The sequence below is a fragment of the Lampris incognitus genome, chromosome 17, assembly GCF_029633865.1.
Source record: "Lampris incognitus isolate fLamInc1 chromosome 17, fLamInc1.hap2, whole genome shotgun sequence".
NCBI classification, from domain to species: Eukaryota; Metazoa; Chordata; class Actinopteri; order Lampriformes; family Lampridae; genus Lampris; species Lampris incognitus.
The window spans coordinates 31,450,586-31,467,446 of record NC_079227.1 but is presented as its reverse complement, the minus strand read 5'-3'; the positions used below and the strand labels follow the sequence as shown (position 1 = coordinate 31,467,446).

Genomic DNA, 16,861 nt, shown 5'->3' with positions numbered 1-16,861 from the left:
TTGGTCACAACAGTGTTTAGGTAGGTGGTATGTGTCAGCACATTGCTCAGAGCGTCACACTCCCTCCGTCAGCCTGCCTTCTTCCCATAGTGCATCCTGGGGCCATCCCTTCCCCAGGAAAACGATTCACATGCCCCCATCCGTCCACATGATGTAAAAGAAAACGTGATTCATCAGACCAGGCCACCTTCTTCGATTGCTCCATGGCTCAGTTCTGTCGCTCACTTGGCCATTGTAGGTGGTGGACAAGGGTCATCATGGGCACTCTGAGCGGTCTGTGGCTACACCCATACGCCGGTAGCTGTGATTTACTGTGTGTTCTGACACCTGCCTATCATAGCCAGCATTAACTTTTTCAGCAATTTGAGCTACAGTAGCACTTCTGTGGGATCGGGCCAGATGGGCTAGCCTTTGCTCCCCACACTTATCAGTGAACCTTGGGTGCCCTTAACCTATCGCCAGGGTTGTCCCTCCTTGGACCACTTTGGTAGGTACTGACCACTGCATACCGCGAACACCCCACAAGACCTGCCATTTTGGAGATGCTCTGGTCCAGTTGTCTAGTCATCACAATTTGGCCCTTGTCAAAGTCGCTCAGATCCTTATGCTTGCAATTTTTTTCCTGCTTCGAACACATCAAGTTGAAGAACTGACTGTTCACTTGCTGCCTGATATATCCCACCCTTGGACAGGTGCCATTGTAACGAGATACTCAATGTTATTCACTCACCTGTCAGTGATTCTTTTTTTTGGGGGGGGGGGATTTTTACCACCTTTTCCTCCCCAATTTTATCCAGCCAATTATCCCACTCTTCCAAGCTGTCCTGGTCTCTGCTCCACCCCCTCTGCCGATCCGGGGAGGGCTGCAGACTACCACATGCCTCCTCCGATACATGTGGAGTCTCCAGCCGCTTCTTTTGAGGAGTTTCACCGGGGCGACTTAGCACATGGGAGGATCACGCTATTCCCCCCAGTTCCCCCTCCCACCCGAATAGGCGACCCGACCGACCAGAGGAGGCGGTAGTGCAGCGACCAGGACACATACCCACATCCGGCTTCCCACCCGCAGACACGGCCAATTGTGTCTGTAGGGACGCCCAACCAAGCCGGGGGTAACATGGGGATTCGAACCGGCGATTCCCGTGTTGGTAGGCAACGGAATTGACTGCCATGCTAACCGGATGCCTCTATCAGTGGTTTTAATGCTTTGGCTGATCGGTGTATGTATTCAAGGGAATATTTCAGTGGGACATATCCACAAGGCATTCATTATTTGTGTGTGTGTGTGTGTGTGTGTGTGTGTGTGTTGTGCGCTCTGTAGCCCTGCTAGAGCTGCGTTTGTCCTGCGTGCGCTCGGCAAGTGAAGAGACGATGGCGGTTCTGGAGGAGGTCATCATGCTCACGTTCCAGCAGTGTGTGTACTACATCACCAAGGTGAGAGTATATGCCCCCGTGCCCCAGGCGTCACATGCAAAACACCTCGGTGGATAAAACGATACGGCGAGCTGATCGCGTGTCGTACATCAGCACACCCACCCCGAAGACCAGAGGCGATCGGTGGAGCTTTATGATTTCAGAGGGAGCTGATCTGACGAGGTCTACCTGCACGAGCGTGAAAGAGGTCTCTCTCTCACGTGGGTCAAATATCTGCTTGTTCGCTAAGAGGAGGAGAATGCTCGGCATTAGGAGATAAAGAGCTCACTGGGCTTCAGACGGGGGGCTAGACTGGATGGCTGCATATCCGTTACACATGTTTCTCTGTACTGGCTCCACCTGGTCTACATGCTAACGGCTGTGATGTGTGGATTAAGAAAGGAAAATAATCAGAGACAGATTGAAAATAAAGAGCCATGTTATCCTGCTTTGACAGGTTTTCTAACAGGCCAAGCAGCCGTACTGCCCCTCCACACTGGGGGCATTATGATAGGGGGAGACTGGACAGCGGGGGCCTTTGTGTGTGTGTGTGTGTGTGTGTGTGTGTGTGTATTCGAGGGGTTAGGAGGAGAAAGTAGCTTTCAAGTGCTGCCAGTAGACTCGCAGACCTTAATCAACTTTTCCAGGTGATTAGAAATATTTTGAGCAGAAATTATGCATTCAAATCACACATTAGAAGTATCCTGGGTCACTGCGGTGAGAGCTGTGTAGAAATACAGGCATTATGCATGAAGTGCAAAAAAAAAAAAAACACAAGCTGATCTGAAACAGCCGATCCTCTGCGAGAAGTAGTTTGGGATTTTTCTGAAGTCTATTCCTGTTTTCTGCTCACCACTGACGTTGTCGATCGGTAGATTTCATTTTCATGTTCTTGCGTCCTGTATTTCATGTTGGCTGCTGCTACTAAGCTACAGTGCAATAATGCATGTCATCGCGGGTGATCATTCGGTTCAAAAAAGCACTCCCCGGCTAAGCCAAAGCCAGCGTAATGTTACGGCAGCCCATCGTGGTTGAATTCAAGTGGTTGTTTCAAAACGTTAAAATTGTTGTATTGCTGCATCCCATAGTTGTTGCTGGGACCCTATGATTTCTGCAGTGCGTGGTGGGGAGACACTGGCCAGTGCTTACTGGTAGTCAGGCAGGAGTGCCTGTCTGCAACAGACTCTGTTGCACGTCGCTCTGCATTCACAGAAGAGAGAGTGTAAACTAGACAATAGTTGCAATAACGTCGAACAACGCTGCACTTTTCTAAACAAAGTTGCACAAAGTGCATTACAAGTGGTTAAATGCACAATTCAGTACAGTGCAACACAATAAAGTGCAGAGTAAGCATGGGTGCAAAGGGCATCCAGGGAGTGTAGCAGTCTACTCTGTTGCCTACCAACACGGGGATTGCCGGTTCGAATCCCCATGTTACCTCCGGCTTGGCCGGGCGTCCCTACAGACACAATCGGCCGTGTCTGCGGGTGGAAAGCCAGATGTGGGTATGCGTCCTGGTCGCCGCAGTAGCGGCTCCTCTGGTTGGTCGGGGCGCCCGTTCGGAGGGGAGGGGGACTGGGGGGAATAGCGTGATCCTCCCATGTGCTACGTCCCCCTGGTGAAACTCCTCACTGTCAGGTGAAAAAAAGCAGCTGGCGACTCCACATGTATGGGAGGAGGCATGTGGTAGTCCGCAGCCCTCCCCGGATCGGCAGAGGGGGTGGAGCAGTGACCGGGACGGCTCGGAAGGGTGGGGTAATTGGCCAAGTACAATTGGGAGAAAAAGGGGGGAAAAGTCCAAAATGTAAAACAAAGCATGAGTGCAGAGACGCAGAGTAAAATGTGCGATGCCACATGTTGAGCTACAGTGAGATAGCGTGCAAAGTGACCAGGAAACACAACTCAACAATAAATCACATGCGAGCTAGTTGTGTAAAAACGAGCTCTGGGCAGTGATTTAAAGGTTGGCACCGAACGCCCGAGTCTGATTTCCTCAGACGGGCCCGTTTGATAAAAAAGGGGGGCTTCGACTGCAAAAGAACGAAAAAGACACAAAAAAAGGAACAAAAGAAGAGAGGAAGAAATAGTGGTGTTGCTTTGCAGTGAACAGCAGTCAGTGAAACCCCCCCCCCCACCCACCCAACACGCCCTGCAGCAGTGAACAGTAGCTACGGGTTTGGCTGCAGATGAGTTTCCACTTGGGTTGGAAAGAAAAAGTGCCGTTGGGGGAGACGGGCTCGCTGAAACCTGAGTCGGCACATCAGCGTTTCTCGTGTTATCGGACATGTCCATAGTGTGGACACTTTCCCCCTCCGTCGGCCAGTGAGTCAGTCAGTCGGTCGGTAATTATCATAACCAGACATCACAGGCGTTTCACCTCCGAGACCTCCGCCTCCCCGTCACCTCCCGGTCACCTCCCCAGCCCGTCCAGATGGGAGCAGGGCCAGGGAGCAGGGCGCGGGGAGTAGGAATAGGGAAGTCGTGTCAAGCGTCGGCTCCGTCGCAAACGGCAGTTAGCGAGGACTCGCTACGTTAGGCCCCGCGGCTGCCAAAACAAAAAAGCCCCGCCCGCCCCGTCCTTCAGAGCCAACAAGGGCTTTGCGCTCGAGAAGAAACGCGGGCCAGGTCACAAGATCCTCAATATCGGCCTCCCGTGCAGGAAGGAAGTGGGAGGCGCGGTGCCATCGCATCTCGGAGGAGGAAACTATAGAAATTCCTCAACATTTACTGCCCTGTTGACTTTGTGAGTGGCATATTTCTCTTTCTTTTTCGGTGAAGCAGGAGGAAGCGGTTTACTACCTGCCCTCGGTCAGTATTTCGCTGTGCTGTGGAGGAATGCGAGTCAGCCTGATGCACCCAAATGGCTTCCATATGCCTCATGTCAGTGAAATCATAAATAATGCTTAAGATTTAATTGACCTAATAGAGATATAATTGTAAGCTTACTACTTGAAATGCAAGAAGGATGTTTTTTACTGGCATACCATCTCAATATTAACTAAATCCCACCGCCTGAGCTGTGTGTGTGTGTGTGTGTGTGTGTGTGTGTGTATTGTGGTCAAGGGTTATTCTTGGAATGACTTTTCCATCCATTATACCTGTCAGTGGTGGATCGGTTTTAATCCGCATCGCTCCAGGAGGGACAGTCCAACTGGACCAAATCACGAGGAGAATGTATTCGGGCTACGAGTGTAAAATTAGCCTGCACTTTGACCTGGACCTTCAAGATGTCTGCTGGCATCTCTCTCTCTCTCTCTCTCTCTCTCCTCCCTCCCTTGTTTTCGCTGAATAGCTGCACTGAAATCTATTGATTCACGGTCGGGTTTTATAGTCTTTGATTCCCCTCCCCTTTCTCCCCAATCGTATTCGGCCAATTACCCCACTCTTCCGAGCCGCCCCGGTCGCTACTCCACCCCCTCTGCCTCCTCCCATACATGTGAAGTCACCGGCCGCTTTATTTCACCTGACAGTGAGGAGTTTTACCAGAGGGACGTAGCGTGTTGGAGGATCACGCTATTCCCCCCAGTTCCCCCTCCCCCCCGAACAGGCGCCCTAACCGACCAGAGGAGGCGCTAGTGCAGCGACCAGGACACATACCCACATCCGACTTCCCACCCGCAGACACGGCCAATTGTGTCTGTAGGGACGCCCGACCAAGCCGGAGGGAACACGGGGATTCGAACCGACGATCCCCGCGTTGGAGGGTTTTATAGTCTTAATCTGAATTCAGTTTGTGCACCAAGACTTGAGTTTGAAAGCATCGAGAGAGAGGGCGTCCAGGTGGCGCGGCGGTCTATTCTGTTGCCTACCAACATGGGGATCACAGGTTCGAATCCCCGTGATACCGCCGGCTTGACCGGGCGTCTCTACAGACACAATTGGCCGTGTCTGCGGGTGGGAAGCCAGATCTGGGTATGTGTCCTGGTCGCTGCACTAGCGCCTCCTCTGGTCAGGGCGCCTGTTCGGAGGGGAGGGGGGGACTGGGGGGAATAGTGTGATCCTCCCACGCGCAACGTCCCCCTGGGGAAACTCCTCACTGTCAGGTGAAAAGAAGCGGCTGGCGACTCCACATGTATGGGAGGAGGCATGTGGCTGGAGCAGCGACCGGGACGGCTTGGAAAATAGGGTAATTGGCCAAGTACAGTTGGGGAGGAAGGGGGGAGGTGAAGGGGGGAGGTGAAGGGGGGGGGGTCACAAAAAACAAACAAAAGCATGGAGAGAGGTGGCAAACCAAGACACGATGTGACCAAACAACAAAATTTGCATTTTTTTTTTTTGAGAAAGAGATACTCCCCCCCCCCCCCCTCAATACTTCACCCTCATCCACCTCATCCATCCCAGTCTGTCCCGGGAGAGTCCAACTCTAAACCGACACGCGAGGGAAAAGAAAGCCCCCGTCTGCCAGAACAGCGGTAGTCGGGGGGGGGGGGGGCATTCTGCGTGCTCGCATCCGACACGAGGGGAAGCGCTGCGGGCGTGCGATGGAAAACAAAAGGCGCCTTCGGTGACTGGCCCGTCCCCAGGAGGGAAACATGTAAATAGAAAAAAGTAGGGCTGGTGGGGTGGGGGGGGGACCGTGTTTCGCTTGTTCGCCGCAATGACTCGACACGCGTGCAGGCGGACGAGGAGAGGAAGGATGGACCGGCCGGCGCACGAGAAACCCACCGCACACGGTCGGCGTGGGACAAGCGCGGCGGATGGGTTTCTGTGGGTTCGGGGGACGAGCGGCGTGAGCGAGGCTTATTGTTTGAACGAGCTCTGTGCTGTTTGGCTCCGCCGAGTGACATTTTCCAACCGAAGAAATAGCGGAGGATTTTTTTTGGGGGGGGGGGGGGGGCCAAATCATTTTCATTGTCTAATGGGATGGGGGGCTGTGGTTGTGTGTCTTACTGTACACGGTCTTACAGTAATGTAAAACGATCTGCTCGGGGTGGATTCCTTCAAAAGTCCTCACTCAGCAGTCCTGCAGCCCAGCCGTGCCAAGCCCACATGGGCCATATTCCGTTATTTCTTTTATTTCTTTTATTTTTTTTTGTTGGTAGGAATGTGGATCTATGGTTGGCGCTGGCCGAGGAAGCTTGGTGGGTGTAGGAGAAGGGTTGGAGGGGAAGGGGATGTCTGTGTACAATTAGTCTGAACAAAGCAATCGTTGTCCGGGCCAGGCTCTGAAGAGCACAAGGAGCTTTGGCTACAAGGGAGGAAAAAAGAGTCAGTGCTCTCTCTCTCTCTCTCTCTCTCTCTCTCTCTCTCTCTCTTCTCACTCTCTCTCGCTCTCTCACTCTCATACTACAGATTTCTATGGCACCGGGTCACAGGTTGCGTCCGTCAAATCTTGACATGCGTACATCTCCCTGCCGTGCGAGAGAGCGAGAGGCGGACGTTGTGGGTGGTCCGAGACAATCTGGGTCAGAGGTTGTACTTGCTTAAATCGTGTGCCAGTGGTGCGGCCGCCAACCACCACACCACACCAAGTGAACTTTTCCAGCCTCTAATGAACCCACAGGAATGGTCAACGGTTTCCATATTCGAATGGATAAGCGAGCCCGCCTTTAGGCCGCGTGGCTCGGATCCCTTTAGTTCAGCACAACGGCGGTAACCTACGTCTGTCTTGTCAGGTCCTGTACCCCGTCCTGCCGGGCGTTCTGGACTGCAACCCCTTCAGGGAGGGCGCCTGGCCACACAAGCCCGGCCACGGCGCCTCGGTGCCGGGCGGCGGCGGACTGCGGGGCCCGAGTGAGACGGAGCAGGTTTTGGAGGCCCTGACCGTGACCAGACGTCTGCTCCTAGACTGCCAGGTCCACCCAGAAGTGTCCTCTCAGCTCCTTGCGTACCTTTTCTACTTCATCAACGCCTCGCTCCTCAACTCGCTCATGGAAAGAGGTACCTGGAGTGAATGTGTACCGGGATCATGCACACAACGCGTATGAGCATTCGTATACACACGTACACCAACAAAATCACACAGGCCCTGGGGCGTCCGGGTAGCGTAGCGGTCTACTCCATTGCCTACCAACACGGGGATCACAGGTTCGAATCCCCGTGTTACCTCCGGCTTGGTCGGGCGTCCCTACAGACACAATTGGCCGTGTCTGTGGGCGGGAAGCCGGATGTGGGTATGTGCCCTGGTCGCTGCACTACCGCCTCCTCTGGTCAGTCGGGGCGCCTGTTCGGGGAGGGGGAGAACTGGGGGGGAATAGCGTGATCCTCCCACGCGCTACGCCCCCCTGGCGAAACTCCTCACTGTCAGGTGAAAAGAAGCGGCTGGCGACTCCACATGTATCGCAGGGGGCACGTGGTAGTCCGCAGCCCTCCCCGGATCGGAGGAGGGGGTAATTGGCCAAGCAGAGTTGGGGAGGGGAAGAAAATCCCAGACCCATGCATCAACAGATGTGTAGATATTTATGTTTACAGATGTGAGAAGCCTGCAGCTGCAGCAGCTGGGGTGTATTGACGGACTTGGCAGAACCTTTTCTCCGGTTAGCAGATACATCTGAGTGTTACCAGCTGTCATCACTACACAGTAATCACATCACGGCCAATAGTGCATGTGAAGCTAAGTGCATTTAGGGGAGGTGCGCCTTAGATCAGCCAGAGACGGAGAGAAGGAGGACAAAAGTACAAAGGTCAACGTTGCCACAAACCAGTGAAACGGGCAAATGAAGCCACGGCAGCAGAAGCTGCAGGTGGGAAATGGCTCAGGGACTGACTGCAGTAATACTGGCTTTTAAGTAGGGCTGCAGATCGGCCGGTGCCAATTCCTATCCACTGCAAAGTGCCACCAAAGGCCATTAAGGTAGGGCGTCCGGGTGGCGTGGCGGTCTATTCCTTTGCCTACCGACATGGGGGTCGCTGGTTCGAATCCCCGTGTTACCTCCGGCTCTGCCGGGTGTGCCTTACAGACACAATTGGCGGTGTCTGCGGGTAGGAAGCCGGATGTGGGTATGTGTCCTGGTCGCTGCACTAGCGCCTCCTCTGGTCAGTCGGGGTGCCTGTTTGGGGGGAGGGGGAACTGGGGGGAATAGCGTGATCCTCCCACGCGCTACGCCCCCCTGGCGAAACGCCTCGCTGTCAGGTGAAAAGAAGCGGCTGGCAACTCCACATGTATGGGAGGAGGCATGTGGTAGTCTGCAGCCCTCCGCGGATCAGAGGAGGGGGAGGAGCAGTGACCGGGACGGCTCAGAAGTGTGGGGTAATTGGCCGAATACAATTGGGGAGAAAAGGGGAGGGGGGTTAAGGTAGGCCTTGAGGAGAAACCCGCATACAGACACACTCTTCCATCAGGGCATACTCGTTGGTGTTGACTATATTAACATACTGTGGAGAATTGTGTGTGGATGAATAATCATTTCGTCGCCTTAATTTTCTTCCCGTGATCTACGAAAGGCTCTGAGGCGGGCTTCTACCACTGGTCCAGAGGCGTGTGCATCCGGGCCAATCTCGATATGCTTCTGGACTGGGCTCACCAGTCTGGTTTTGGACTGGGGGAGCTGGCCGTGGAGCGCACACACACTCTCTCTTCAGCCGTTAATCTACTGGCCACGCCCAGGGAGAACCTGCTGCAGGTGAAACACACACACACACAGACACACACCGTGCATTCAGCGGGGTCGGGGGGTGGCAGTCGGTGTGTGGGGGAGGGTAACAGAAGGATTACGCCGCGGCGACTCGATGATGTGAATCCAGAGTTGCTGTCATGCAGGGTGGAGAAAGGATGTAGTCACTCAACACACTTCCCCTGGCCCCTGTGTGTAGTTGATGCCCCCTGGCCCACCATGTTGTCCGCAGTCCAGTTTGTCTTGTGTGGGGGGGCCGACTGATCCGTTCATGTTGCGCGCTGCTCGAATTTCAGATAGATAGCTTAAAGGCACAATCCTGAAGATTTACACGCGAACAAATTTCCTTTTTTTCCTATGCGTTTAAATACTGGCATGCTTAAAGACAGCTAAATGCATGAATATGCAAATCATGAGCACTTTTATTATTTATCAGCTGTAATGGCGGCTGTCAGGCAGCACTTTGAGAAAACGATACAGCGCATAGCGTTCCACATCTTCAACATAGCAGTCCGTAGTAACACAAAGATAAGGTGGGTATGGGCGTCCGGGTGGCGTGGCGGTCTATTCCGTTGCCTACTAACATCGGGATCGCCGGTTCGAATCCCCGTGTTCCCTCTGGCTTGGTCGGGAGTCCCCACAGACTCAACTGGCCGTGTCTGCGGGTGGGAATCCAGATGTGGGTATGTGTCCTGGTCGCTGCACTAGCGCCTCCTCTGGTCGGCCGGGGCGCCTGTTCGGGGGGGGAGGGGGAACCGGGGGGGAATAGCGTGATCCTCCCACGCGCTACGTCCCCCTGGTGAAACTCCTCACTGTCAGGTGAAAACAAGCGGCTGGCGACTCCACATGTATGGGAGGAGGCATATGGTAGTCTGCAGCCCTCCCCCGGATCGGCAGAGGGGGTGGAGCAGCGACTGGGACGGCTCAGAAGAGTGGGGTAATTGGCCGGATACAATTGGGGGGGAAAAGATGGGAACCCCCCCCCCGATGGGAACCCCCCCCCCCCAAGAAAGAGTATGCAGTTGTTCATTATAAGTGGAACAGTTCAACATGGCGTTCGTCTTTGTGTCCGCAGACATCTTGGGCGGCCCTGCGCTCCGACTACCCCGCCCTGCGTCCTGCCCAGCTGCACCACCTGTTGACTCGCTACAGCCCAGCGTCTCCGTGTCCACACAACTGGGCTCCGTCCGCGCAGGACCAGCATGCAGCACGCACCACAGGTGAGAGGTCAACATGCCGTGGGCCTGCAGCACCCCCGACGCAGAGCAGTGGCTTCGGGCACCACAGCCCGCCAGCTCCATCGTGGCGTGGGATGGCGAGGTGGCTGCGGGTTCCCTTAAATGCCCGAGATAAGGTCTGCGGTCAGCACGAGCATGAGATATTTGGGATGCTTTGTTCTACGAGGCGGTCTTCGCCAGCGAACGTCGCGTTTACAAGTTTTGCATCATAAACGCCGCCGGTACGAGTAACTAATGACTGATCTGGGCCACTGGCTGTGCGTGACATTTGGCCGTTCCTTAGCGTCTAGGACATAAACCTTTGTCTGCTTTTCTATCTCGCACGACGAAATTTGTCCAACTACAAGAGTTGCATAATGAAAAACATTCATTTTTCCTGTCGAGAAAACGAAATACCGAGGCTCGGCAATGCTGAACTTAGAGTAATTCTGGTTTTTATGACTCAAACCCGGGCCTCTCCGTTCACAGCAGCCGGCGTTAAGTAGCGCCACATTTATTGGATTATGCGCGCTGAGTCACGGTGTTTGAAAGGCGGCACTGCCAAAGGACATCGTCACTTATGCTTCACGTACAGCCGTTTGCACCGTTTTCTTTTTCCCCTTTTCCCCTCACGCTCAGCTGACATCCTGGAGGGCTTTGACACCTACCACCCCCTCGTGCTGCCGGGCCGCGGCTACCGCCTGGAGCTGAGAGGAGCCGTAATAGACACCGGCCTTAGAAAACAGCTGGCCCGGCTCCGGGCCTTCATCTCCACCCTGTCCGACTCGCAGTCCAACGGGGACGCCGCCGTCGACCAGCTGCAGGTAGAGGAAAGCCTTTCGTTTGCTGCGTCAGTTTTACTTAAAGCGTCCGGAGTCAGGCGTCTGCACCAGGCTGCAGCTGAGGCAGTGTGTCGGGTCCTCACTTGGCCTATGTTTGCCGTTATGTCCAGTTGTCAAGTTGTAAAAAATATGTCCAAGGTTAGTGGTGGGCGGAGGAGGGGAGTTAAAAAAAAAAACTACAATCACCTTTAACTTAAACTGCAGCCGTGGGCCCACGTATTATTAGCCCAGCCATCCATCCGTCCATCCATTATCCAAACCGCTTATCCTGCTCTCAGGGTCGCGGGGATGCTGGAGCCTATCCCAGCAGTCATTGGGCGGCAAGCGGGGAGACACCCTGGACCGGCCGAAAGATTTTCTTACACCAAGTGTGTGTAAAAACTATTTTAGAGCTGGAGTGCAAGTCTCTAATGTGGATAGAATTTGAATATTGACCTTTTATATATATATATATATATATATATATATATATGTATATAGCTACTCATATATTTTCGTACTGTGTGTGTGTGTGGTGTTAGTGTGTGTGTGTGTGTGTGTGTGTGTGTGTGTGTGTGTGTGTGTGTGTGTGTGTGTGTGTGTGTTTGTGTGTGTGTTAGTTAGTGTAGATAGCGGGACCGAAAACTAAAGCATTTATGATCCTAATTCTTTTTGGAGGTGGTAGGTATTGTCTCAGAGAGTAAGGGGAAAATCCCAGAAAATTAAAATTATTCATAATTATGCATAAATATGCAAAATATGCATTTTTCTAAAAATGGCTAAAACCACTTTTCTCGGCATTTCAGATGATTCTGACGTATATAAAAATTTTCTGGGACTTAGAAATGTTTTGGCATTATGCAAAATATATGCATTTTTGCAAAAATGCACTTATGATCCTAATTTTTTTTTGGAGGTGGTAGGTATTGTTCCAGAGAGGACCAGAAAAATAGCAGAACATTAAAATAATTATGCATAATTAATGCATAATTGTGCAAAATATGCATTTTCTAAAAATGGCTAAAAACCACTTTTCTCGGCATTTCAGATGATTCTGAGCATTTGGGGGGAGGGAGTTGGAGTGGGGGGGGTTTAGGGGCAGGGGGAAGGCGGTTAGCTGGCAGGATGAAGAGGAGGAGATTTAGACGGGTGGATAACCAAACCGCTACATTGTAGCGGGGTTCTTCTAGTATATATATATATATATATATATATATATATATATATATATACACGTACAGACATTTGATTATGGCGACAGACATGGGCGCAAGTCCATGAGTACTGGGATGACATCCGGCGCTTTACCTGTGCCCCCATCCATAGGGTTAGTGGTTGTGTCAGCAAGGTATCCCACGTAAAATTTGCCAAATCATTATGTGGATTGACAAGACCACCATCGGTGCTGTGCCCTCGCAGGGTACCGATGGACCTGACAAATCTGCTGTGGTGACCCCTGGGAAACAGGGAACGAGGCGAAAGAAGAAGATGTGTGTGTGTGTCTGCCCTGTGATGGCCTGGCGGCCTGTCCGGGGTGTCTCCCCACCTGCCGCCCAATGACTGCTGGGATAGGCTCCAGCGTCCTTGTGACCCTAACTGGGATAAGCGGCGTGGATAATGGATGGATGGGTACGCTTCCGTTCCAGGGTTTCATATTTACAGAAACACCACCAGCAGAGATGCAAGTGAGATGTTCGCCATCACCTTCAGCATGGTCCAACAAATCAATCTGTAGATGAGTCTTGAAGTATGTTTCATATGTGTCAGCTTGCTTTTCTGGCTCGCTGGCTTGCTAAAAGCTAATGTTAGCTCTGTGGACAGTGCAGAAGCCTCTGCTTTACCATGTCAGTGTGAAGGGTTCAAACAAGGGTATGATGGAACTGATGTGGAACGTTAGCTACTCATTTGAAAACGTACTGCCAATACTAGACCTACTTCCAGCTACATTAAGACTAAGACAGTGGACGTGTCTCGGTAGCGTGGCGGTCTATTCCGTTGCCTACCAACACGGGGCTCGCCGGTTCAAATCCCCGTGTTACCTCCGGCTTGGTCGGGTGACCCTACAAACACGATTGGCCGTGTCTGCGGGTGGGAAGTCGGATGTGGGTATGTGTCCTGGTCGCTGCACTAGCGCCTCCTGTGGTCGGTCGGGGCACCTGTTCGGGGGGGGACGAATAGCGTGATCCTCCAACGTGCTACGTCCCCCCGGTGAAACTCCTCACTGTCAGGTGAAAAGAAGCAGCTGGCGACTCCACATGTATCGGAGCAGGCATGTGGTAGTCTGCAGCCCTCCTCGGATCAGCAGAGGGGGTGGAGCAGCAACCGGGACAGCTCGGAAGAGTGGGGTAATTAGCCAAGTACAATTGGGGAGAAAAAGGGGGAGGGGCCCAGTTGTGCGTCACATCTATGACACCATGTGTGTCCTTGTCAAAGCATCATTCAGCACCTCCTTGTTCTGCTGTTTGTTCCTTCAGGGTTGTGCGAGCCCCACGAACGCCAGAGTGATTAAGATGGACGTCCTTCCAAAAGCCAGTTTGGAATCTCTGGAGTCTTTGGATTTATCGGCTGTGCCTCCGGCTGCCGTTCAGACCTCCTTATCTCCATCTCCTACCTCCGCGCCCTCACCTCTGTCCTCCTCATCCTCCTCTACCTCCACCCACTGCCCAGATGAGTTCGGTTCCCGCGGGGCCCTCCTCCTGTCCCAGAGGCTGAAATCTCTGGAGCTGCAGGCCGAGGGGACCGAGACCGCCGGACAGAGGAGGTCCGCCCTCGACGCCTCCTGTCTCCTCACCCCGCCCAACACCCCCCAAAATCTGGAGCTCATCAACCCAGACGGCCGAGCCGAGGGGATGAGGGACGACGGCGACGAACGTCCTGGCGAAGTTCCCTGGTCCACCGGGGTAGACTTGTACGAAGAAGGTAAAAATAGACCCGTCGCAGCTTTATCTTCAGTTTGTTGGTTGTTTTGGTTTGTTTTAAGTTGTGTCTTTTCTCTTGGTTGAAAACCAGTGTTCATCTGGACACGCTCTATTTTCTTCTCAGGCGGATTAGTGTTGGAATGTCTGGCTGCACTGACGACAGATTGTTTGAAATTGGACTCCAGTGATGTAGGAAAATTTGTTGAGCTCAAAGAGGAGGAAGAGGAGGAGGAGAAGGCGGTGGTGGAGGAAGAGATCGAGGAGGAGAATGATGACAGAAACCCAGAAGAGGTTTTTATGGTGGAGCTGGAGCGCAGTGAAAGGGGACTCGGCCTCGCTTTGGTCGACGCAAGGGTGAGTGAGGGAGACGCCGGCAGTCATCTGGTACTCACGATCAATCGCACATCTGTGCTGACCTACATCGGACAAACGGCGTTAAAACAGGGCTTCCAAAAAGTCCCCGGCAAAATCAAAACGAGCAGATTGGAAGCCCCTCCAGTACAAAAGATGTACTTTTATTAATGCCTCAAACTAGTGCAAACGTAATCAGTGCACATGCATCTCTGTGTGTTGCCATGTATAGTGCTGTGCTATTTACAGGCTTAATTATTTTTCGCTGGTTCAAACGCGTTAATGAAAGTGCAACTTCTTGCACTGAAGGGGTTTCCAATCTATTTGGAGGTCAGAAAGCTGCAACACAACATCCTATTCAGCATCAACTCTGAAACGCAACTTAGGGAGAGAGAGGCGGTGCTTTTTATCTCTTCTCCGCAGCGCTCTGATCCGAAGGCTTTTTGATGTAAACCTTTACCCTCCATTAAGCGCCGGGGTCCAGAGAATGTTAGTTATAAAGGGAAAGGAGGAAAATGGTCAGTTTTTAATCAGGGACATATGTTCAGTCTGCTCCCTCTGTCAGTCGCAGACTACAGGATAATAAATAGCTCAGCGCGCCCTTGCCTTCTCTATTGCCATGACACTGCCCTCTGGTGGCCAATATGTGGAATTGCAAATGGGGTGCGTCCATCACGCTGACCAAAACTTGAAGTAAAAGACTTGGATGTAACCACTCGTTTGCCCCCTCACATTAAGCCCCTATGAAGAGCAGAAAAGGATACTACTGTCAGTTACACTCAGCTCTAGGTAATGCATATATACAGCACGCAATCAGTATGAATTCTAGTTCAGCATCTCTGATATATCATCTGCACCGTTGCCCTTTGTCACCTCTTATTTCGCCTGTATGTAGTCAATCCTGGGCAGCACGGTGGCGTAGTGGTTAGCGCAATCACCTCACAGCAAGAAGGTCCTCGGTTCGAGCCCCGGGGTAGTCCAACCTTTGGGGTCGTCCCGGGTCAGCCTCTGTGTGGAGTTTGCATGTTCTCCCCGTGTCTGCGTGGGTTTCCTCCGGGTGCTCCGGTTTCCTCCCACAGTCCAAAGACATGTAGGTCAGGTGACTCGGCCGTACTAAATTGTCCCTAGGTGTGAATGTGTGTGTGTGTGTGTGGGCCCTGTGATGGTCTGGCGGCTTGTCCAGGGTGTCTCCCTGCCTGCCGCCCAATGACTGCTGGGATAGGCTCTAGCATCCCCGCAACCCTGAGAGCAGGATAAGCGGTTTGGATAATGTCCTGATGTCCTGTTGATGTTTGCTCTGTGTTGAAGGACACCCCATTGAGAATGAATGGTATCTTAATCCGGGCCGTGATGCCAGACTCTCCTGCAGCCCGTTGTGAGAAGCTGGTACCCTTTGACAGGATCCTTGCTGTTAACGGGATTAGTCTGATCGACCTGGACTACCACAGGTGAGGAGCAATAAACCCACAGTCCGATGAAAAGTGATTTGATATAGGTGAAACTAAAAGCAGTTCCCTGTGACCGCACAAAGTTGAGCAATGTTTTCGCAATGGCCCTCTTTTAACGCTTCCCCCTTCCATCTCTGCTTATTCAATTCTATTCTCTCGTTTTTCCTGTTTTTTCAGCGGTAAGGAACTGATTCAGTCTTCCGGTGACAGGCCGAGGTTACTGGTGGCCAGATCGGACTGGATGGCCGAAGCCTTGAGAACCAAATCCTGACCGTGTTCACCACCACGAATGTTTTGCTGGGAGCTCAAAAGTTGCGCACTTAAAGGTTGCCTTGAAAATTTCCTGAATGTTTTGAGTTCAGGATGTGAACTTTGATGAAAAAGGATGTGAATCCTTAACAACAAAATACAAATGCACTATTCCATGAACTCTTTTTGAAATTTGTCTTTGTTAATTTCTGAATCATGTATGCGGACTGTTGTGTGTCTTCGCTGTAGTGCTTGTTATTTGATTCATATTTGTATGGAGTTAATCATTCATACACCGATCAGCCAATACGTTAAAACCACTGACAGGTGAGTGAGTAATATTGATTATCTCATTACAATGGCACCTGTCCAGGGGTGGGATGTATTAGGCAGCAAGTGAACAGTCAGTTCTTGAAGTTGATGTGTTGGAAGCAGGAAAAATGGGCAAGCGTAAGGGTCTGAGTGACTTTGACAAGGACCAAGTTGTGATACCTAGACAACTGGGTCAGACCATCTCCAAAATTGCAGGTCTTGTGGTGTTCCTGGTACACAGTGGTCAGTACCTACCAAAAGTGGTGCAAGGACGGACAACCGGTGAACCGGCGACAGGGTCATGGGTGCCCAAGGCTCATTGATGCGTATGGTGAGTGAAGGCTAGCCCATCTGGTCTGATCCCACAGAAGAGCTACTGTAGCTCAGATTGCTGATAAAGGTAATGCTGGCTGTGATGGACAGGAGTCAGAACACACCGTGCATCACAGCTTGCTGTGTATGGGGCTGCGTAGTCACAGACCGGTCAGAGTGCCCAGGATGACCCCTGTCCACCGCCGAAAGCACCTACAATGGGCACGTGAGTGTCAGAACTTTACCATGGAGCAATGGAAGAAGGTG

General features: G+C 52.3%; 1 protein-coding gene across 1 annotated transcript in view; it reads left to right on the top strand.

The window, feature by feature from the left end:
- Window positions 1-16,036, top strand: part of radil2b (Ras association and DIL domains 2b) — a 28,782-nt gene extending 12,746 nt beyond the window's left edge. Inside the window, exons 11-20 of the mRNA XM_056296759.1 lie at window positions 1,322-1,434; window positions 7,029-7,115; window positions 7,161-7,293; window positions 8,797-8,975; window positions 10,042-10,186; window positions 10,823-11,007; window positions 13,479-13,923; window positions 14,047-14,276; window positions 15,582-15,721; window positions 15,899-16,036. Coding sequence (XP_056152734.1) covers window positions 1,322-1,434; window positions 7,029-7,115; window positions 7,161-7,293; window positions 8,797-8,975; window positions 10,042-10,186; window positions 10,823-11,007; window positions 13,479-13,923; window positions 14,047-14,276; window positions 15,582-15,721; window positions 15,899-15,992 — 1,751 coding nt within the window. The 3' untranslated portion in view covers window positions 15,993-16,036. The remainder of the gene's footprint in view (window positions 1-1,321; window positions 1,435-7,028; window positions 7,116-7,160; window positions 7,294-8,796; window positions 8,976-10,041; window positions 10,187-10,822; window positions 11,008-13,478; window positions 13,924-14,046; window positions 14,277-15,581; window positions 15,722-15,898) is intronic.
- The last annotated feature ends 825 nt before the right edge of the window (window positions 16,037-16,861 follow it).